A 25,420-nucleotide genomic window follows, 5' to 3' on the forward strand; every position below is an offset into this window, starting at 1 on the left:
TGTAGTGATGTGCACAAGCTGCGTGCACGGTGATGGTAGCTACTGTAACACACAACTACTACACAGAACAGACTACCACAAATTATTCATCTCACGTTATACATGGTGGTTAATAGGAAGGAGGTCGCAACATATATAAAATAATTGCACTCTCTCTCTCTCTCTCTCTCTCTCTCTCTCTCTCTCTCTCTCTCTCTCTCTCTCTCTCTCTCTCTCTCTCTCTCTCTCTCTCTCTCTCTCTCTCTCTCTCTCTCTCTCTCTCTCTCTCTCTCTCTCTCTCTCTCTCTCTCTCTCTCTCTCTCTCTCTCTCTCTCTCTCTCTCTCTCTCTCTCTCTCTCTCTCTCTCTCTCTCTCTCTCTCTCTTGCTGTGCTATATAATATATTACATGTATATCATTATGATATTTCATGATGTGCAAAGCTTTCTCATGAGGCTGTGTGAGCGACCTAGTACGGGAAAATAATCTTAAAAAACTGTTGTAAAATGTAACAAGCGAGTGTAACAAATAATAAATATTGAATATGCAGTTCATTTAAAACGGAGAGAGAGAAAAAAGAGAGTGCCCACAGTAGTTCTCAAACAATACAATTTCTTCCAATTAACCGTTTCCTATCACGATATCACGGAGCTAGCTCAACAGGGAGATTCTGTTCATGTTGCGAATACTTAACCGCAATTTAGGCAGAAATTAGCCGGGGATTCAATAATTGTGCTTATATAAAGAGTATAAATATACTTCACAATCGGTGGAGAGACTGTAACAGAGATCTTAGATACGGAAATTATGTACATTAATTCAACTAGTAGTTCGTAAAGTATGCAGCATATTATAATACATGTTGCTCTGGAGTAGTTTCCGGGCATTTTATGTGTGTTTCCCTTAGATCTGACTGGCCCGGTCTGATATGTTGGAAATGTGGAAAATATGTGAACAATTTCAGAACATATATATATGTACAAGTTTCGAACATATGAATCAAGCGCATTTATGTGACCTAAAGAGACGTACAAATTTAATCATAACGTAATAAGAACTTAGTTGGAGACCTGAACTACCCGTTATTCCACCCAAAGTGCCACATAATGTCCACCTTGTCTAGCTGTCACATTTCCACGATTTGAAATCTAATTTCAGGCGAGTTGTCACGCAATTGAAATTAAAGAAACATCTCCGCAAGCAATCCTCGCGTATCATCATACGTCTCACCAAGGAGCTGAGCAAATTATTAAAAATACGGACTTCTAGAGATATCTCTAACACACTTAGCAGTAGAACAAAGTGATATAAGTGACATGCCACGCAATATAGAATAAATTAATAAATTCTAATATTTATTACACGCTTCGAGATGTACATTTGACTTTCAGGTCATGGGAAAGCTTCGAACCGATTCTTGATAAGTCCTTTTGATTCAGCCTTATTATATAGATACTGCGCAAGAAGCAAGCAGCACGCAAAGGAAGAGAAGAGTGACATGCCACGCGATATATACATGTATAGATGATAGATACTGCGCAAGAAGCAGCACGCAAAGGAAGAGGAGTAAGCTTTTAGTTGTGATATTAAAAATCGCACCTACGTTCGGAACAACGTAATAAAATGACTGGACAGCTATATAACAGAGCGGTTAAACCATATAAGAGGGACTAGGGTGTTATTGGGTGGTATTCATGTGGTGAACTGTCCAATATCAATATCACTGACATGCCCACCTAACATATAGCTGACTCACTATAATAACCTTCTCACTGAGATATAGCTGACTCACTATAATAACCTTCTCTCTGAGATATAGCTGACTCACTATAAAAACCTTCTCTCTGAGATATAGCTGACTCACTATAATAACCTTCTCGCTGAGATATAGCTGACTCACTATAATAACCTTCTCGCTGAGATATAGCTGACTCACTATAATAACCTTCCCTCTGAGATATAGCTGACTCACTATAATAACCTTCTCTCTGAGATATAGCTGACTCACTATAATAACCTTCTCTCTGAGATCGGGGACTATACGGTTTAACTGGTGTGGGGCTATGAGTAGGTGGTCTCTTAATTTCAAGCTGTTTGAGTAATGAGTAATATATAATATAATTCCATGTGCAATTCCAATGCAATTTGAAGCTTTCAACAGCGATCTTTCTGGGCATAGTACAACTGATAACTATTCAAATATCAAGGTGGGAATTCCATGTGCAGAGAGATTGCGACACTGTAATTTCGGATGTCGTGGACCGTGGTGGATAATAAATCGTATAAAGCTGTACAAAGAGAAACGATCCTGTTCAACGGTGATTTCAGCATGACAATACCACGAAAGCCACGGTTTCATCCGAGCACATGTATTATGATTTTGATGATCCACCGTGAAATTATGATCTAGATAATTATCGAGTCATGTAAAATAAGTTAGTTAATTATTGTAAATTATCAAACCTTGTTGGGAGTGAAACAGTATATCAGGTGAAGGGTAATTCATGTATTGACAAGCCTGTCATTTTTAATCTAATAATCGATTAAACGTTAAGCTAAGACAGGAGATGATATCGGAAATCAGGTGGAAAACACATTATGGTCAGATCGTTCAGGATAAGGCATTGGTTAAATGGATATAATCGATATACTCTTGGTTAAGATACCTAGGTTTAGCGAAGTAAGGGAAAGTATCAGCTCATTTGAGACGAGATTTACAAAACAAAGTGCAAAGTCTGCAGCATAACCACGTGATGCCCATATTAGGTAAAGTCTCCAGCATATGACTTCTGTCGGCGTGGGAATGTTTTGCACTGAATCGGTATGGTTTGTCGACAAAAGAGACATAATATAATGACATGTCTACACAGATACTTTAAATAAGTTTTACTGTAAAATACGTGTACTGGGGAAGGTTGTACAGATCGCATTCTGCAAACTTGGTACCTGTGCAGTGTGCACCTGATAAGATTTATGGCTTTAAGTATCACGAAATACTACGTTGAGTAACAAGAAATGTACTGAAAAGAAAATGTTTCATTCCTTCTGAGACCGCACCAAGGTTATAGGCAAACGGTTCAACATATAATATAAATTCACTGAATAATTTTAACTTGAATTTTGTCAAATTTACGGATTCCAAATATGGAATATTAATCTGTTCCGTCTTAATCATCTACTTTCTGAGAAGATCTTGGCGTCATAGTCTGATTAATAAGCTTAACCAGGAGACGACAATCTGTACATTCTAGATTACTAAATTCCAAATAACCGTGTGTAATGACTGTGTGTGTGAAATGACTGTATGTGTGTGTGTGACCTGAAGGTAAGTTTTAATGTACTACTGCATCGTGCTTGCCAAAATCCACCATCTTATTCTATACTACAAACTAACATTATATACTGAGTTTAACCGCTCTCTGCAGTAGGAAGAAGGGGTGGTCAGACATATTTTGTCACATCTTGCCACCACACTGGGAAATGTGATGAAATGAGCGGCAAAGTGTGGCTGAGCAATGTGGCTGAGCAGTGGGCCGAGCAGCCCCGGGATTACAGCGATCTAATAAATCATACATAAATCAGGGTAGACAATCTAGTGAATCAGGAGATAAGATAACGGGCAGCGGTCACGGAAGCAAGTGGAAAGGAAATTCACCTTTAGATAGCCGGATTATTTCCTGTAGCTCTACGAAAATCAAGCTGGTGACATAAAAACCAGTGATAAAGCTGACTAATAGCCGTTTATTAAACTAATATTTCTTATCTCAAAACCTGACTTCCTCTTGCTTATACTGATTACTGATAGGCCAAATGTCATATTCTGGTTAAAATTACGCAGTATTTTAACGGGGACTTTGAGCTTAACTTCCTTATTTGGATTCCACCAAAAGTAGTTCCACTGGAGACTAATTTAGATATTAAATATATTTTTATATTAGCAAATCAAAAGTAGTTCCAGTGGAGACTAATTTAGATATTAAATATATTTTTATATTAGCAAATCAAAAGTAGTTCCAGTGGAGACTAATTTAGATATTAAATATATTTTTATATTAGCAAATCAAAAGTAGTTCCGCTGGAGACTAATTTAGATATTAAATCTCCCTAATCCCTATTATTATATTATCAAATCTCCCAAAAGAGTCAACTAAAGCTACCCCCCGGCCCCAGTACTATTCCACAGCTAATAACCTTATAATATCCCTTCTTTGTGCTGGTTTAATTAATCAGTATTGTAATGTGATTGTAGGGAGTTGAAGAACACGGATTGTACCTTATACCTAGAGGCCAGGCCCGGCTGGGTATTGATATTGTGCAACTGTGTGAACCAACACTGCTTTTTGTTGTGAGGCAAGTCAGATAAGCTGACCATCTACTAGTATAGGGTGATAAACCTATTAATTATCTTTAAACCTAGTGCAAAGTGATAAGAACAATTAATCAACCCGGCCCGGGTCAGCAGTAAACCTTCTGAACAGAATCAACTCTAACCTACAGTTACCTCCGATGTCTGAAGGTAACCCATAATACTGCTGACAGCTCTATTTTTATACTCTTTTTAATACTCTTTTTTACATAGCACAACGTTGCAATTCTAAGAAAGCTGTTTCTTTTGCGGACACAATCTCACTGATTATCATTTATACTTGATACTTGATATAGTCAAGGTATCTCGTAGGTGCAAAGTTTCAAAGGTGCAGATTGAAAGGTATGACCTGATCTGTAATATTTTATCGTTGAAAAGCCTGGCCCCAGATTAATCTGCAACAAATAAGTACTTCACCAGCTTAATGATTAATTAATTAATCAATTAGGACACACTTTATGCATATAAAACAACATTGAACATGTTCTGACCAACTTATTCCCGGCAAAATTCCAGTTTGTTTGTAGTTTAAGTTTAACTTGGTATGTGTAGTTAAAAGTTTCCCGATGAGCTGCAATTCTTGTTACGAGGCCGAATTCCTGGGTATCAAGTATCAACCTACTACTAACAGCACTGGGAATTACTGGCGTGTGTACTGTGTATACCACTGTATTAAAATGTTGTGTCTACTTACTATTTTAGTACATATTTCTGATGTGCCTAATTTTAGCGGAGCTTGAAAAAGGCGGTGTTTGACAAACCCTACCAGGTTTGCGTAATATATCATTGTGTCATGTAGTGTAAAAGGTGTATTTAACAATAAATGTTAACAATCTGCAGAACGGTTTAACTTTATTACACTTCCTGAAAGTTTACCTTCGTTAACTACAATAGGAATAGATGCTGTGCAACACTAGAGGGGCTATAAATACAGGGACTGTGTACGGTATACTAGCATGTGATGATGACGAAAAGTAAAAGTAAAAGTAAAAGCGTTGAATAAATAGAATGAACCGATTTGTACGCGGTCAAACAATGTGAAAATATTATTCGAGAAGGTATTCCGAATCGTGACGGCAAAACTCTACAGTATATTCGAGAAGGAATCTTTAGAGGAGGATCATAGCAAGTAGAAAGGAGTATTTCTAAAGGAGTCTCCTCCAATTCACCGTTGGATTTTAACAGGCTTTTAACCGGTTCCTAATTAACCGGTTCTCAGTCGGCATTTATCAAAGAAGATGCGGAACAGAATAAATGCAAAAGTAGTCGAGAAGTTCTGGAGGAGTACCAGGTATAAAGCAGACACACAGGTTACCATGGTCACGTGATCAGGTTACCATGGTCACGTGATCAGGTTACCATGGTCACGTGATCAGGTGACCATGGTCACGTGATCAGGTTACCATGGTCACGTGATCAGGTTACCATGGTCACGTGATCAGGTTACCATGGTCACGTGATCAGGTTACCATGGTCACGTGATCAGGTTACCATGGTCACGTGATCAGGTTACCATGGTCACGTGGTCAGGTTACCATGGTCACGTGGTCAGGTTACCATGGTCACGTGATCAGGTTACCGGAGGGAACAAAGGGAGGTCTCTTTCACAGTGTGAGAGAGAGACACGACGTAACAGATATACAAGTAATGTAATGTGTGCAATATAACCAGTCGATCAATCTAATTGAACTGCTCACTTTCACACACATAGCAGCCGTCTGGGAGTTGAGAGAGAGAGAGAGAGAGAGAGAGAGAGAGTGTGTGTGTGTGAGTGTGTGTGTGTGTGTGTGTGTGTGTGAGTGTGACGTCATACACAGTACCTTCATGTGTTGAGCCGGTACCAATCATCGCACATTTACACTACACACAGCTGTGTAGGTAGTATCGGATGTACAAAGAAATAATTGTTAAGATTGCTGTTTTACAGCTTGAATACCGGACCAGCTCAAACATTAACATCGTTAAAGATATGTTTCAAAATTTGCCGCCAGCAATATAACAGGCTATTTAAATTACCAGTGCCCAGGGATAAAGGTCTGGAGTTTAACTGGCCCGGTTCTAATTTGCTCCGGTATTAGCAGGTACAAAGTTGAGTGTTATGCTGTGAGAAGAATGAGAAGTTCATTAACAAAGAGGCAATGTAACTTTGATCACACCCAGGAATAACTAGAGTAACGACTTCATGAGACAGGTGACACATCAAACATAGTTCCTCATTTGTTCCGGTATTGTAAGCAGGATTAAAATGTTCAGAGACTGACGAAATTGCAGAATTTGTTTGAATCACAACCATTAATAGATATGCTTTAACGACTTCACAAGACCTTTCAGATGGTTCAAGCGTGATAACAACTTCACTGCCAGGAATTAAACCGGCACTGTTCCAAAGGTTAGGGTATGTAGAGGTGCGAAATTCAATGTGTTCAGGGAGTTGGCGAGAACGCGCTAGTATGCTAATGACTCGTTAATTTATCTAAATCTTTTCAAACAATACATAATTATACAGAATGCTTCTAAATAAACCCGGATATAAAAGGAGGAAACCAATATTGCCCAAATTTCCAGTACCCCAGTATATCGAAACTTGAATTATTTATTGAAAGAGGGTAACCAATAAAAGATAACAAAACAAAGAACTTCACTAGACAGGTGCAGAAATTAACGCACATTATCGCACAATACCACACATTATCGCACAATACCGAACAATACCAACACTTCAAACATGACCGCTCTCACTCAAACTATCAAGATAATAAAACGATAATAATAATATTATTATTACAACCACACACTAAGATATAATAATATCGTGTTAAACAAAGAGCAGACCTGAGTGAGATAATTAGTGTGGCCTGATTAAACCACCACCACTAGCTGCTACCAGACAACTGTATTGTGATTATCCACCACTAGCTACCAGACAAGTGTATTGTGATTATCAGACACTGTGTTGTGAAACAAGGCGTCACGCACTGTACTTATCAGACACGGCCGGTCAGCACTCAAATTATTCAAACACACTGCAGGCTACGTAGCGTCTGGTTCAGACACATATAATGTTATGAAACAAGACACAGAAATTCGTGGAAACTACCTTTTAAGTGAGCCTCAAATAGTAAATAGCAGTTAGATCATTGCGTTTAAATGATTCACAGAACGTAACAGAAACTAACAGACACGACTTAGAAACAACTAATAAACTAAACAGAAACTAACAGAAACTAACAGAAATTAACAGAAACTAACAGAAACTAACAGATTACACACACTACTCAACAGTGCAGTGAAAGTATACGAGCAGGAGCACAGAACGTATATAATTTCCACATGAGTATTGGCGGGGGATCAGGTTACCATGGTCACGTGATCACGTTACCATGGTCACGTGATCAGGGCACCGGAGGGACCTACTGACAGGTTTGTAATCTAGTGGGAACTTATCGGGACTGGTCCCCCCGGCGGGGTCAGCACTGGGAACCCAGGAAACAACGTACAGTTCAGTGTCTTCTTGTGAGGATGAGGGTGCTTTATATACGTGGGTAATGGAGGGGGTGACGTGAGATTACTCAACTAATGGAAAATAATGATGCAGATTGAGGAAATTCCTATATAGTTCACCCAATTATATGTTTTAATAGTTGCAACTTGGTGATTGTTGGAAGGTAAAATGACGTGGAGCTGTGTTAATTCGTATGGCTTGAATATAGCGAGGTGTAATAAATGCTGGGATAATATATAATATACATATATTCACACTTCACAGACTACGTTATCGAGGAATTAAAGTCAATTAAATTAATCAATTTTTCGCGTAAGATCGCGTTATAATGTAATAATGGGAATAGTGAAGAATGGTAGAATTCAATAAATAGAGTTAATATTCGTGTCAACTTGATGATGTTCTTCACGTTATAAGATATCTCAAATCGCAAAAATGTCACGGCAGGGTATTTAAGATGGCGTTTAAATATTAGAGTTTGACAGGGAATTTGTGAACTTTTGATTGATCAACCGTTCACAGTCAGGTGCAGTGTCTTGTTTCAAGGGGGCAGCAGTAGATTATAGCTTATGCGAGAGGTTTTCTTACATTTTCTAACGAAAAAGCCCCCGCGCCATCACTACTATACGGTGTATTTGCGTTTATGTTCCACAGGATAAGGATCGAGAAATCGGAATCTCGTCAGTACCAAAAGGAGGCTTCAAAATTTGCACAAACCACAATTTAAATTGTAGTTTGTTTATGGACGGAAACGCGGTTTAGAAAGTTAAAATTATAGAACTTTTAAATCATCGGTGGCTCCAAAAGCACAACTCGAGACAACAAGTTAAAATGGACGAGTTAAAAGGCAGAAGTGATTCTGAGCGGTTGGTATTTTAACGACTATTTTAACTATTTAAGTTGGTCTGGAATTCAGACGGAGTTTTATAATAGCCGATCTCTTGTTAAGAGCGTATTTAAATTTAATGTAATCATGCAGCATAATCAAATACAATCTAATAGTTCCGAAAAGTGGAAACTAATAGAAAGTAAAACTGGTCACTGAGCGCTAGGTTATGTGTCAGGAAAGGATGCGGAGCGGGGATTAATTAATTAAAAAAGGGCTGTCATAATATTACAGGAATGTCACCTCGCCTTAATACAAGTAAGTTAAAAGACCGGGAGATTGTTTATTAGCCACATGTTGGATGTTTTCTAGTTTAACTGTTGTTCCTGGCGCGAGAGGTTAGCCAAGAAGACGAGTTGAACTTGAGAACATGCCGTATGACCAACCAGTCTATAATACAGCCAGGAAGTCCTAATATCTCCCCCGACAAATAACTCCTGGTCGTTTTAGGCTATGGAAAGACCGTCTGAGTCAAGTTAAGGGTTGTCCGTAGTCAACGACTTGCTAGGGTTATTGTAATGAAAATTAAACAATGATGGCGCCTGGACTTCGCACCAGTGCGTGACAGTACATTATGTCTGGGGTATAGCTTAGGTTAAAGGATAAACTGTGAGGTTGCTTTTAAAGGTCTAAATTCAAGGATAAAACATGATGTTCAATTTGAGGGTTAGAAACGCCGTGTACCCATTCCCAACTCTCAGCAAAACAGACACCTAACTAACACACACACATAACCTCACCATAACCTCACCAGAACCTCACTAAAACCTCACCATAACCTCACCAGAACCTCACCAGAACCTCACTAAAACCTCACCATAACCTCACCAGAACCTCACTAAAACCTCACTAAAACCTCACTAAAACCTCACCAAAACCTCACTAAAACCTAACTAAAACCTCACTAAAACACACACATAACCCTCGTAACGTCCCAGCATAAGAACATGGTCCATGACCACCGTACCACTTATATTATATTGAGATCCAACAACATTATATAATATCGTATTGTTGAAAAGTAATGAGTTCAAATGTAATTCATATATTGGTGAGCGGCCCATATATGGAATAATCGGGTTACTTACCGTCCGTACTCCGTACGAGCTCACATTGGTACATTGTATGAATCACGTTATTGCTATTGGAAACTTTCGAGGAAATCGCGGAGGTCTTACTCTTACAGTAAGAGTGGAAAATATCGAAAGGAAAATTGCTTTCGAGACTGTATTTAAACAGGAGTTAAATTTTAAAAGGAAATAGGTTTCAAATTGAGAGCCAAAATGGAAATATGACGTGATAATGTTATACAACCATTGTTATGCAATATGCAACCATGACCTGTTGACCGATCAAGCTGCACGTGTAACTACTTTAAAGCCCATGATTTGAACTTGAAAACTAAAAGGTTTACCATTTTCTTGGGATTTCTCCATAAATAATTTAACGTCGGCAATTTCGCGACCAAAAATGGCAATGATGATGCCCATGATTTTAACCAGCTAACCATTATAACATGAAGATGGCACCACATCTGGGATCACCTCACCGGGAATACCATATCACAGATAAGTTGTAATAACTACACTGATATAATAATCTGGGCGGTTTAGGAATGCTATTTCTAACATTAATCATTCGTGTGCCATATGGTAATTTCTGATATTATATACGTGACATATGTGACATATATGTGAAAATTAGAAAGTAGCAAATAGAAGGTTGAAGCGGTGAGGAGAGGTGGAGAAGTAACGAAGAAGAGAGTGGAGAAGTAGAGACGATAATGTCACAAAACCTGCAATGCTGTCGGTAAGAAGAACACGGTATCATGCATGAGCTAAGAACTGGAGAAGGACTAATTCCCGTATCGAATTGATTGAAAAAAAAAACGAGACATTACGAATGTTGTCAGGAACTGGAGCGGGAGAAATTGAGAAAATAGCGAAATGAAATACTGGGAGGGAAGGCCGATCTGGGCAATAAGTGTGGTACCAGGCAGAAATACTGCCGAACTTTTTTTGGTTGGTACAAATTGAAACATTAGTGCCAGAACTGCAATGGAAGAGCGACATATGCAGTGAAAATGAAGGAGAAATGAAACAGAAATGAAATCGAACTGCAACAAGAGCCCGTTCAACATATATGTGGAAGTGCGTCATATGCAGCATGAAAGGTACCAGAAATAAAAACAGAAACGGAACAGAAACGCAGCAAGAGCACGCATGTAACGAAATTAAACAAGTCGACTGCTCGACTACACAATATTAGAGCTGAGTGTCCTGTAACCTGATCAGAACACTGCTCTATGACTTCATCCACACTACACACTACACACTACACACAATTTGTTTGAAATTATCAGTGCTCCTGTTATCAAGTGTACCTGGTACAAGAGATGAAACATACCAGACCTGTATAAATAATATGACAAAACTAACGTAACATAGTATAGCTAACATAACACGACCAGTAATATGGCCTATAACACTGGTATATTTCTACAAATATACCAGTCACACCATGATGTGGTGCCACTTCATGACATGAAGGTAACGGTAACATCTGAACCATAGCTAACACCTGCTCATCTTGAGAGAGATAGAGAGAGAGAGAGAGAGAGAGAGAGAGAGAGAGAGAGAGAGAGAGAGAGAGAGAGAGAGAGAGAGAGAGAGAGAGAGAGAGAGAGAGAGAGAGAGAGAGAGAGAGAGAGAGAGAGAGAGAGAGAGAGAGAGAAAAAAAAAAGTGGTATTACAACTAACGGCGCGGTGACGAAGCCAGACTGAGGATTCAGGACTCAAATTTCACCGCATTAATTTAGAATTGTAGAAACTGAATGAGAGTGTGAGTGAACGTGTGAGAGAGACTGGGAGAGGGTTTTCAATGGGGTACAAATTTGATTGAATTATATTTTAAAGACATGAACAGTGAAGCATGATATTATATAATATTAATATTAGAAAAGTGAAATTTAAAAACTCGAAATGGTCTGCCGTAATCTGGGTTATTTATAAATAAGAAGTTGGGAGAGAGAGAGAGAGAGAGAGAGAGAGAGAGAGAGAGAGAGAGAGAGAGAGAGAGAGAGAGAGAGAGAGAGAGAGAGAGAGAGAGAGAGAGAGAGAGAGAGAGAGAGAGAGAGAGAGAGAGAGAGAGAGAGAGAGAGAGAGAGAGAGAGATTGGAGGGGTTAGACTAGGACTGATTTTAACATGGAGTTGTGACTGGAGAGAGAGAGAGAGCAAGGCTAGAGAGGTAGGGTAGACAAGTGACTTTCCTTTTAACTTGCACGAGATTAAGTAATTTGTATATTATTATGAATTGCACCGCTTTGTTGGCCAGTATCAACTCCATTTTTTTGGACTTTGGTCGCTTATACGGCCTAAGCGGTATACAAATAAAGCGTTATTATTATTATTATTTATAATATATATGTATATACTATATAATAATCATAAATTATAAGAATATATCCAACCTCTCTGTGCTAGTGTCTTGGACAAATTTTACTAGAGAGAAATAAGCAGCAAGACAATGTTGCACAGGACGAACGATTGTCAAGAAAGTTAATTTCTCCTTCTTCATGGCAGCACTAATGAAAGATTGTAGAGGAAATTATTTCTCCTATTTGTTCTCATCATTGAGAAATGAGCTGCAGACTTACATGCTATGAATAATGAACATTGCAGAGTCAGCTCTAGTTTGGATTACCTGACAGCACTAAACATCAAGTTGTGATAGGTGAAACGCGCAGGAGTCCTGCAATACGCCCGTAATATAGACAATAGACATATTGCGTGTAAAGACAGGTAATTTAACTCCTTGGTAACTCCTTGGTAACTCCTTGGTAACTCCTTGGTAACTCCTTGGTAACTCCTAATTCAAGTAACTTGGTTATGTTTGCGTTGGACGGACAATGATTGTTGGTTACTAGGTTAGTCGCCAGAGGGAGAGAGAGAGAGAGAGAGATACTAGACGACAATGAATTGTGGTAATAACGTATGCCTGGCGGGAGATGAACATTATGAACACTCACTGCCATTTTCTTTGCCAGATATTTCAGAAACTAGTTTAGTTGAGAGAGCTATAGCGAATATAACGTTTAAAAAGGGATGATGCTTAGAATCTGTTTTTTTTTCTCTGTATTTCACAGATCTGCGGACAGGCCAACGTCTTGTTTCTTTCCCCAACAAAAATGTTGGGGAAATGCAATAACAATATGGCATTAACATAGACTTGTAATAATGGAATGTTAAAAATCTAAACGGGAAACAGGTATTTCAACTTTTCAACTTGAAAAGATGTAACATAAGTAGCATTATTATTTATTACTACCCTCCATTGCATATTATGCGATAAATTGTGGTTGATTTCTGAAGATTACGGACGTACAACCTAAATACCATCTAAAATAGGTTCGCCCCACAAATCACAAATAAAGCAAAGGGAAATATGCAAGGTAGGTCACTAGGTAAGGTATGTAATGTGCAGGCATGTAATAGGTATTCCGATGGAAGTAACGTGAAATATGCAGCGTGTTAGAAAGTATCAAGAGTTATGGTAACACATGAACAGAGTGGTCAGTTAATTAGAAGTTGATCAGAAGCAGAGGTAGAAATTTACTCCGCACAGAATATAACATTATAAATTGTACGGGGTTTCCTTTAGCATGTACCGTGTCCACCAGGGTAATAGGATTAAAACAGCGGCCCGGGTAGAAATAATAATGCAACCTCTGGTGTTAGCGTGCGGAGCAGGACTGGTAACATGTGAATTGTGAAACATGAAACCGAAACCAACAAATTGAAATATTGAGGAGAGCCAGGGAATTTGGAAGCTTTTTAGTTATTATTGTGAAATCAAAGCACTTGTGCCATTAACCTGGGGTTATCTAATCTCTGGTTGTAATGCCCCAGGACGAGATAAATACTTTATTAAGATACTTGGGGCCAGGTTGTTCCAAGCGAGGGTGGGATTTGTGCTCGATCGGGCCGGGTTTTGATAACCGTAGACTTTGGAGAGAAGCCAGACACCTTAACACATAAGTCACTATTTATTAATATTACAGAAAATAGAAATTCTAAGGGCTCGAATGTTTAGAAGGATCATTCAAGTTATATTGAGTTAAAAGCGTAATATTTCAACAACAAAAAAAGCCATAGAAGGATATATAAATAAAAATATAAAATCTCTCAGCGTCAGACGGAGAAACATAACAATTTAGAAATGACCACTCAAAATAAGTGCTAGTGCAATATATTAAACCGATATTATTACTCAGCTTGCGAGGCACACACACCGCAAATTAACCATATTAAATATTAAACAAACCATCACTAACCACTTCGTGATCAGACTGAATAATTCTCCGCATAAATTAATAATTAATATCTGATATTTAATATTCATAATTTTTATTATGTCTGACATGTCTGGTTGTAACGTGAGAGGAGTGATTACTCTCTCTTCACCCAGCCTCACCCAGCACTAAACATTATTCAGATCTCACAGTGCTGACTATACCATAACATAAACCTAACCCTACTCTTAACCTGCACTCTTATAGATCGCACCCAGCTCTAAACATCACTTTCGCTTTCCCCTAAACTTTATCTAAACTTTATCTAAACTTCACTCGACACAGAGTCTAACATACTAATTATCTTTAAACTCCGCCTAACTCTAAACTTTTCTCGAACCTCACACTAAACCTCACTTGCCTCTAAACCTCACTTGCCTCTACCCTCACTTGCCTCTACCCTCGCTCTGCTCTTACCCCCATCATAAACCTCACAAAACTCTCAACATTATCCCCAGCTAAGTAACCCAAAACAATTCACTGCTCCCAAAATTAAAGCGACCAGAGAGCAGAGAGAAAATTACGAAAATCAAAGTTGTGAATAGTATAACATGACCGTGTCTCGAGAGAAATAGGCAGATCATAACGATATTATGTTACAATCTAAGCGAACATAATACCTCTCTAAAGCTCTAATAACAATGGTACCGAGTTCCCCAGACTGCAAGCGAGGTATTGTGAGGGGAGGGAGCCTGCTGCTGTGAGGCAATCCCACCAGAGATCAAATGTACACAAATTAGGCCACAGTAATACTGAGCTGCATGCTGATCACAAAGCTGCGCTAATTATAATAAGAAGGAGAGGAGGTGAGTTGTAGCCAGAGCAGATACCAGCTTATTGTACCTAATTACCGAGACTGTTCCTTGTTATAGTGATTATTGTACCTCATTAGTGACTACCTGAATATATGGATGAGATTAACTGACTCACTCTGAGTGAGTGTAGTAATATTGTTACTCTCTCCCCTGAGTTGTTGTGTCCCCCATAATAATATGTCATTTGTCCCCCCTCTGACAGGGGTAGAGATAAATCATTAGACATGCTATATTTAACGTTATTTAACCTTCCTCTCTCACTTAACGAGCGGGTCTGAATCCTAATTTTAGTGTCTAAATGTGGGAGTATTTTGAGGGCAGAGCGTGTGTATGTGTGTGCCTGTAACTGTGGGTGTGTGAGAAGAGAGGTGCATTAGTGATGCTGAGTGGAGGCGCTTTGCTCAAAACACTTATCAATGATTAGCAGGATCAAGCACAAAAGGAAGCACACTCACTATCAAGGATTGGTACAATCTCGTAAAAATTAAAAGGAAGCAATTATAAAAGATTGGTAAAACCTCGTACAAAATAAAAGGAAGCAATTATAAAGATTGGTAAAACCTCGTACAAAATAAAAAGAACCGATTAATCAGAAAAACGATTATAAATCTCGTACACACCCAAGCTAGTTGACGCAATTCCGACGAATATAGTACTTGCTACTATCGGAATCTTGATAGGCTGTGACTAGACAACACATTTATATCGGGCACATCGTTATGAGGTTATAATGTTGAAATGATGCCAAAATGACAAATTTAAAGTGAAGATCTGCTAATAGGGCATTGTTGGTAAGATAGGTTAAATTGAAAAGGGGTATTTAAACTTTAAACAGAATGTAACCAAGTCAATGCAAGATAAGGTAATATGAACATTGAACAACAATGCAATCTAATAGTAAGTCATTCAAAACGTTGTCTAACACATGACAGATAGAGTAGATTAAATATTTGACAGCTGGTCTCGAATTTTAAAGATAGCAGACATAATACGGAATCGTGTCAACGTGATGATGCATCGCTCTTAAATGAAATGGGTTCCCAAATTTGGCGGGCTTTGAACAATTCCCCCGCTTTCAACTCAATATTACTATCACATAACTGTGTAGTCCCTCTTTTAGAAAAAAGGCAAATTGAAGACGTCTCAAGAGCATGTTCCCTAGGTTAAAGCAAGCCCTCTGAGTAACTGAGTAACTATAGTAACTAGCTTAGTAACTAGCTTAGTAACTATAGTAACTAGCTGAGTAACTATAGTAACTAGCTGAGTAACTATAGTAACTAGCTTAGTAACTAGCTTAGTAACTAGCTTAGTAACTAGCTGAGTAACTATAGAAACTAGCTGAGTAACTATAGTAACTAGCTGAGTAACTATAGAAACTAGCTGAGTAACTATAGTAACTAGCTGAGTAACTATATAGTAACTAGCTGAGTAACTATAGTAACTAGCTGAGTAACTATAGTAACGTAACTAGCGGAGTAACCATAGTAACTAGCTGAGTAACTATAGTAATTAGCTGAGTAACTATAGTAACTAGCTGAGTAACTATAGTAACTAGCTGAGTAACTATAGTAACTAGCTACAGTAACTATAGTAACTAGCTACAGTAACTATAGTAACTAGCTGAGTAACTATATAGTAACTAGCTGAGTAACTATATAGTAACTAGCTGAGTAACTATAGTAACTAGCTGAGTAACTATAGTAACGTAACTAGCGGAGTAACCATAGTAACTAGCTGTGTAACTATAGTAATTAGCTGAGTAACTATAGTAACTAGCTGAGTAACTATAGTAACTAGCTGAGTAACTATAGTAACTAGCTGAGTAACTATAGTAACTAGCTGAGTAACTATAGTAACTAGCTGAGTAACTATAGTAACTAGCTACAGTAACAAGCTCCACAGTAACTACTAAAAAACTGATAACCCAATTGAAACACGTAAGCCCTGTTCTTACAATAAGAGAGACGTTGAGCAGCAGCGTCCTGAGGTACAGCCGTTATGAGATTAACTGTCCAAGTGATGCAACGGGAGATGCGCAATTAGGGATCTAACATATTATATACATGTCATGTCTGGAGAGAGTGGTGGGACCAGTGTCCAGTTCCTTACAGGGGGGCTGTTTTATTACCCTAAATACCATGAAATTGGTGGAAGTTTCCTGGTAAATGTTTAAACTAGCAATGGAAAACCTGTGGCAAGAATCCAAAATGGAAAAATGAAGAAAATGAACGATCGCGATCTCCCCTCAGTTAAACTGCGTCATTAGATTTGAGCCGGTCTGAGCTCAGTAAGTTGAGTACAGAGCACATGCTTTGATGTGATTATACCATCCACGGTACCCGGCCGAGCTTGACAACCTGGTCACGTGATGGGTATTAATATGTGGCTCAGGTTAACTTGTTGTTGGGTGGTTATAATGATGTAATTATATGTCACCACTCAGAAATATGTATTGGCAGCGAGCTGTATGGTCGGTATGTGACCACTGGTCATTTGGTATGTGACCACTGGTCATTTGTAGTGTGTCAAGTACTCATGTGAAGATGTGAAGATTATGTAGCACTTAACTCGAGACATTGTTATAGCACGTGACCGTAATAAGTAAACATTCAGGCCGGAGGACACACAAACAAATAAGCACACGAACGGACGATCAGTCAGACACAAAATAGAAACAGAAAATGAACAAACAAACGAACAGAAAGTTAACAGAAAATGAAAATAAAATGAAAATGGGGAGACTATGAAGAGGAAACTTACTTGCTGATTCTCTATTCCACTCTTGCTGATTTGCGAAGTGACTGTATTCATTGTAGTTGTTTCCATTGTGAGGGTAGGTGGAGGACATCAAGTCATCTGTATCTACAATAATTAGTCAATTAGTTAATTAGTCAATTAGTTAATTATAATTAGTCAGTTAATAAGGACAGTATCTAAGACAGTAATTAAGAAGTTAGTAAGAACAGTAACTAATGGAACTATGTAAATTCGTCTATTTTGAAAGGTTACAGCAAATAAAACGTATTAAAGTTACAGCCTTCAACCTCTCTAGATACTTTACAGGCTCTGGTAAGGTAAAATCTCTGCTAAAAGACAACACCGCAAAAGAAAACGAGATCAGCACCTCGTCTGGTAGCTTGCTAGGGTCACCAACCCTAATTCATAGTCAAAACCCGAATTGTACATGGCCCTTTCTCTTGTAAAAAGACACCGTAAGTTTTTCCTAAACTCCAAACATCACAACAACCAAGAACACACCCGGAACTCAATTTCCTCAAAACCGGCGCTTCCTTTCTTTCGGTCCGCCACACAAGGGAAATAAAAGGGAAACACAAGTAGAACATGGCCAAGATCAAAGTGAGCCTATAAACCTCATTTACTCGGTTTTAATAAAATTGTTTAATAAAGCCTGCTAATGGTCTCCTAATGGGTTCACACAGCTCTCAGCTAGACGTTTGTAGTTACCGATCTTTGGAGAGAGTCAGGGTTACTCTCCACCATCAGTACGATAGTGTGACGGTAAAACGCTGTCACAATGTAGTGTAACTGTGACGATGAAACGCTGTCACAAGCATGGTAAACGTTTTGTCACATAAACCAGTAAAAACTTTCAAAGCAGCAAACTTGATGTCACAAAGCCGGTTCACACTGGCGCTGTTAAACTTGATGTCACACAATCTGGCTAAAGGCCGGTTCACACTGGCGCTGTCATGTCACACTGACGGGGAGGGCAACAATGTGTACACAGTGTGTAAACCCTGCTGTCCAATTATCTGGTATTACGATATCAAACAGTGAACTTTGTGAAAGGGATAATTGTTAACTGGCTGCTTGCGGAGTAACAATTCTAACATCAGGTTATGTTGTTCCCTAAGGGTTATGTGTATTAAGTGTGTATAATATGTGTATAATATGTGTATTAAGTGTACCGCTGTTTAGCCTATATTTACCACCTATTTGGAGGGAGTTACTGTCTTATGGAGTGTGTTAGCCTGGTTTTTCAAACAGTTTTGTAGCTCTTTTCAGCAGGTAGAAGAGCCAGAAAGCTGCTAAATTATGGAACTACGACTGTGTAACCAGCTAAATAAGTACTGTACAAGCCCTTTAGCTGTTGGGTGTTATAATGATGTAATTATATGCTCATAATTATACACTCAGATAATATATTAGCAGAGAGGGCTGGAAGTGGTAACTATCTCTAAAGCACTCTTAAAATAGCGTTATAAACTCCTAAAACGGAGACAACAAAAGCACGACAACAATTACTCAGAGATCTCCGATAACAAGAGATCCTAAATACCAGGATTCACTGTCAAATTATAAGAATTCAAAGAAATGTAAATATATAAAAGTGTGGATGTGAGCAACGGCTCACTCGTGATCAGGTGACGTCTCTACAACGTATACATTCATAATATATAATAAATATATACATATATATATTAATATATATATATTATATATATATACTGATAATATATATATTATATATATATATACTGATAATTAGAATGTAGGAGGTAAAGGATCCCGGGGTTGGAGAGACAGCGCCGACAGCAAGGTACCACACATGAAATGCATAAAATATGAATAAATTTCTGGTGATATTAGCATTATTTATCCTCCTAGGCTCTGAAGAGAAGGAAATGTCGAGTAAGAGAAAGAAAAGCTACACACACACACACACACACACACACACACACACACACACACACACACACACACACACACACACACACACACACACACACACACACACACACACACACACACACACACACACACACACACACACACACACACACACACACACACACACACACACACACACACACACACACACACACACACACACACACACACACACACACACACACACACACACACACACACACACACACACACACACACACACACACACACACACACACACACACACACACACACACACACACACACACACACACACACACACACACACACACACACATACACACACACACACGCGCAATTTTACAGCGCACATGATGATGATGATCACACATTATACACGCTGTATATTTAGGAGGGAGGCGGTGTGTAACAAATATGCTATCTCTACTTAGTCAACAATATTACTTATTGCGTTAGGGAGAGGATCGGATTACTGACAAACGAAACTCACGCTTTTTAAGAATGAGATTATCGAGTTTAGGTGTGAAATATCACGTTCATAATGGGAATAACTGGAATTTTTAAGAGTCTTTAGTCTGAACAAGCGTGGTGTGACGAGCTTCATGATGGAGAATATAATTCCGTCTGAAAGTGCAAAATCCAGCCTAAATAGATCGTGTAAAACGAAGGAATTGGAAAATAATCGTTACACTAAAATTACGAGACCTAAAGAGTGTTTTAACACGTACCCGCAATCACACAAGAGGAATGTGAAAAACAACACATAGTAGACACATGAGATACCACGAAACACAGCCGACTACAAAACAGTGTAATCGTGATCATGCTCTGTTCTCAGCCAATATAACGACCTCTCGAGTCTTGCTACAACAAAAGTTGGAACATTGCCAACAAATGTTACAGCATATCATGCAGCTAGCACTCTCTCCCTTAGTTGCAGCCATATAATACAATGAGTATACACGCTGTGGTAATCTGCTAGATCCACCAAATAATAACACAGCAGCTTTCTGAGCAAATAACATCCTACAAAGAGCAAAGCATTAGAGTACTAAGTAAAAACAATATCTTAAACTGAACAAAAAAACCAATAAACAATAAATATCACGTTGATATTTAGCACAGAGTAAATAATACCCTCTCTAATCCCTATATCGTTGTAACATCACTATTCACTGTACACAACAGCGCATGATTTAGTGTAAACTAGCGCAGGGGAAGAAAAGGGTAAAATAGCGGTTAATTCCCCTCCACAGGAGAGTAAAATACCGGTAAATTCCGTGTAAGAAGAGTAAAGGATTGCATAACTCCGCATACACATGCATACTAAAATACGGTAATACAAATGGAGGAGGAGGATTGCTCTCTCTCTCTCTCTCTCTCTCTCTCTCTAGCTCTCTGTTAAAGTGACTGGGCACATTATGCTGCATGACGTGGAACATTCTCAGACAGAAACAGAGAGAGAGAGAGAGAGAGAGGGAGGGAGGGAGGGAGGGAGGGAGGGAGGGAGGGAGGGAGGGAGGGAGGGAGGGAGGGAGGGAGGGAGGGAGGGAGGGAGGGAGGGAGGGAGGGAGGGAGGGAGGGAGGGAGGGAGGGAGGGAGGGAGGGAGGGAGGGAGGGAGGGAGGGAGGGAGGGAGGGAGGATTTATATATTTTCAAATCAGTATAATTAAGACGGTCGTCCCGCCAACTGTCGCGTGGTCTAGCGGGCCACTAACAATGGAGCTTTGAACACTACCCAAATAAGGGGTCTGGGGGTTTAAAATCAATCCTGATAATCAAAAAGTTCCCGATTTTAAAAGGTGTTTAAAAAAAGACATGTTTGCTCCCTCTCCCTCACTTGCAAGAGTATAACATTAGCTCAAGTGTAGGGATTAGGGGCAGAGGTACATTATATATACATGTGGTATGAAGTGCACACATGAAGTGCGTGTAGTTCAGGAAGTGGACTGCACCTAATGGTACTACTTGTCCCCAACATACCGCGTACCTTTGTTGGCTGTGGACATATTATAATGGAGTTGTAATATATCACCGGGGGATATACATTATACCCCTCTCTCCCTCCCTCTCTCCCCCTCTCTCTCTGTCCAGACTGGCCGGTTAATCCAATCACCCTGTTATAGTGCCCAGACCTATCCTGCTAATTTGACCAGTGTGTGTTGCAACCGGTAAATATTGTGGGGCTTTTATGGTAAAGTGGTGTCGAGGAGGCCGGGGAATAAAAACAGAGCAACAATGTTAAGTTTCCTAGAACAGAGAGGATTTAAAGATCAGCTTTAAAAAGAGCTTTTAACAATCTGTCAAATAAATGGTGGCTTTGTGCGCTTTTCCAAGAAAAGATTGTTCCAACAATATATCTCAATACGATTAACTGAAGCCTGAAACCAAACAGCGCCTCCAAAATGCACACGATACGAAATCGAGACCATTATGTTAAAGGACCAGTTAACTGAAAAAAAAGTTATCCTCATATTTTGACAGATTGTGACAAATAGTAAACTAAGCAACGAGTCGAAATTCCTAAATCTCTAACTGCTCTCTAACGCGTGTAAATAGCGTTTGTATTATTTTGGCGATGACGTCACGAAGTCCCTTGCGCGCGCAGAGGAGCCCGTGAGACTGTATTTTACAGGTAGAAAATGGACATAATACAATGTTTTTCCCCGAATAACTCGAAAAGTAAGTAATTTAGGGTACATGTTGCTTCATAAGTTGTATATAAACATGGCCATTCTGCACAATTTGCACACATTCAAAAACCTTTAGGGCCTTCATAGCCCAATTTACCAGATACCCATAGTTTTGCATGATTTCTGGAACCGAAAATCAGTTTTTCGCCAATAACTGAAAAAGTAAGCACTTTAAGGCATATGTTTGTTCGTAAGTCATATGTTAATATGCTAATTGCGGTTCTTTTGCACCCTGTCTAAAGACTCTATCACAATCCTATCGAAAATGGGCTCAGCACCACGCCCAAAATGGTTTTTGGCGAATTTCTCGAAAAGTATGGATTTTAGGCCATGTGTTGCTCAATAACTCCTATATAAACATGCATATGCGGCTTCGTTTAAGCCTATTTTGAAGTCTCTACGACCTTCAGAAGCAAGGGGTCGGTTACGTTATTGGGTCAATATGGGCGTGGCCCTCCTGGGTTTTCTCCACTGTCAAAAAAATGTCTTCAAACGAAAATCGTTTATTCATACCTTCGGGAAGGTCTGTGCAAAGTTTCGTTAGTATCTGAACATTTGCAGGTTCATTTCCATAAATGTCCAAAAATGACTGGACTGCACAACTTTAGAGTTAACTTTAGAGAAACTCATAAGTCATTTATCTCAAATTAAGCTGTCAGTGTCCATGATCAACCTGTGGCGACAATGTTTTACGTGAAATGTAAAAATCAGGAGTAATATAAAAAGTGTATTTTTAGATTAAAGTGCTAGCTAATAGTTTTAGAATTGTATTGATTAGCGTTGGTCGTTTAACCATCTAACAATCGATCGTGCCGTTATATATGGCCAAAGAATAATAGGGTCTTGGAAGTTCTATAGTTGTTCAGTGGGTCGATCGACTGAACACGTTTGCACTTGGTATTTAAATTTACCAGTTGTTTATTTATGTTATGTACCGATGATAATGCAATTAGGATAACAACTAGGTAAGCCGTAAGTCTAATTCAAAACACACCGCAGACCGTACACTCGAACTCCAATCTGTATTACTATTTGGTAGACCGGGTATTTTGGCGGGAATTCTGTTCCCACGGCACTGTTCTGATAGAAGCTACTTCTACTGATGGTCCCAGAGGAACGGCCGTAAAGTAGCCAGACTTCTTGTCTCCTGTACTGGCTGACACATGTGGATTTAAGTTAGAAATTTCGCTATGCTATAAATATAATTGCTCTCGGAATTGAACAAACTCCTACTTATCTAGATCCTTTCTAAATTCGTTAGAGTTTCATGGACAGGGGAAAAATAATCGGTGCAGTCTCCCTGCTGGCTGCTTGTGTAATTAAGCAATGAAAACAATCCAAAATTATCACATATGACATAAGAACTGTAATAGCAGAAACTTTCTAACTGTACATTCACCCGCCACTGTTCAAGAACCTATATCACTGTTTAAAATCATGACGTGAGCACTGTACATCCAATCAGCTATTCCTTTAGTTAGGATGATAGCCAAAACTATAAGGATTTTGGAGAACTAGGGTAATAGTCATAATTCTAAAATTTGAGTGAGTTACATGTGTTTTAATGACAACGATAAACATTTGCAACGTATTACGCTATGCCAGCGCGCACTGAGGGACTTCGTGACGTCACGAGGCCACAGCTTATTATTGCAATAACACGCGTTACACGTACGCTAGAGAGTTGGTTCTTTCGGCGATACGATTCTTTACCAGTTTGTCACAGCTGATTTAAATCTTAGCCAAATTGGAGACTACAAATTTTTCAGTTAACTGGTCCTTTAAAGCAGAATGATAGGCAGAAAATCGGCGGTCGTTTAGTTAAATGTAGCATCAAAGAGAACGAAATATTGAACTAAATGTTAGGAAGAGTACCGGCAGTGGAAAGAGCACTGTGATTCGTAGTACTAATCACAGCTGAATATAAACTGCATTACATAATATACTATATAATATACTATATTATATAGTATACTATAATTACACAATATACTACATAATATACTATAATATTATATACTATATAATATACTATATAATATACTATATCTAATATTTATTATAGTTTACAGCATGATATATTCGCAGCAGCATCAAGGGAGATATTAACAAGGAGCGACCTATAGAAATACAAATACATTATGAACGTAACATGAACTACAACAACGTACAGACTCAGCTAATATAACATCGAACAAGCTCACATAATACGGTAGGAACACTGGAGCTGGCTGGGGTAAGGGGAGCTATCTTACAAGTTGGTAAGAGGTTTATTGACGTGCTGTATTGAAGAACATGCTAAGGCGACATATTCATAAGCGTACAATAAAGGGAGGTAACTTGGTAAGGGAAGTGGTACTCAGAGAGCCACTATATTGGAGCTATATTATATATAGCACAGTGCAGTCTAGACAGGGAGTAGTGATAGGGCCGTGCCTTGGTCAAATTTAGTGGAATAGAGGGTGCAGTCGGCATAATAATAATAATCATGCGTTGTAAGTTGTGGTGTATTTTTCTTACTGGGAATATAAGATGTATAGTGTATACAATATGTAGTATGGTCAAGTACTCTTTGTATTCAATGTGTAGTGTGTACATTGTATCATAAATGTATAAGAATATGGCACAGCTTCCCATGCAATGTGGTACAGTGTACACCCTAAATATGGTACACACAGTATGATACAGCGTGTGTTCTACACACAACGTGACTCCCCTGTTCCCAGTGTAATCCTGTTACTGACTACTACTGACTATTAGTCACAATACACGTCTACTAGCAGACACTTGTCTACTTCCCCGCCCCCAGGGCCCACACTCTGATGCAATACTCTCAACTGCAATATATTATACTGTTCTTACTTGTAATGCATGCGGAGTGTAATGCATGCGGAGTACATTGTAGCTCTGACTAGTAACGATTGAAAACTGAAAAGTGCCGAATAGAACAAAACATTTTCAAATCTTGCTCACGTACTGCTAGTTCTAATTACGCTATTGTAGCCACTTAGTAAAACGGGACAATGATCAACAGTAGGTAAAACTAACACAAGGTCTGGCCAGGACTTGTGAGTTAAATAAAAGCTACAATCAAGAGTTCAGTAGCTCAGGAACTAACCTAGTAAGTACCTTCAGTAGTAGTGAACTAACCTAGT

General features: G+C 38.9%; 2 protein-coding genes across 3 annotated transcripts in view; both read right to left on the reverse strand.

The window, feature by feature from the left end:
- Positions 1–17,776, reverse strand: part of LOC134814641 (bromodomain adjacent to zinc finger domain protein 2B-like) — a 54,674-nt gene extending 36,898 nt beyond the window's left edge. For both annotated transcript variants that reach the window (XM_063822797.1, XM_063822796.1), the window contains exon 1: positions 17,659–17,776. In XM_063822797.1, the coding sequence (XP_063678867.1) occupies positions 17,659–17,746 (88 nt within the window). In that variant the 5' untranslated portion in view covers positions 17,747–17,776. The remainder of the gene's footprint in view (positions 1–17,658) is intronic.
- LOC134815976 (uncharacterized) overlaps positions 1–25,420 on the reverse strand; it is a 578,562-nt gene that overhangs the window by 225,344 nt on the left and 327,798 nt on the right. The gene's annotated exons all lie outside the window — the stretch shown is intronic.

The sequence above is a fragment of the Bolinopsis microptera genome, chromosome 5 (assembly GCF_026151205.1).
Source record: "Bolinopsis microptera isolate Bmic1 chromosome 5, MBARI_Bmic_1.0, whole genome shotgun sequence".
In the NCBI taxonomy this organism is placed as follows: Eukaryota; Metazoa; Ctenophora; class Tentaculata; order Lobata; family Bolinopsidae; genus Bolinopsis; species Bolinopsis microptera.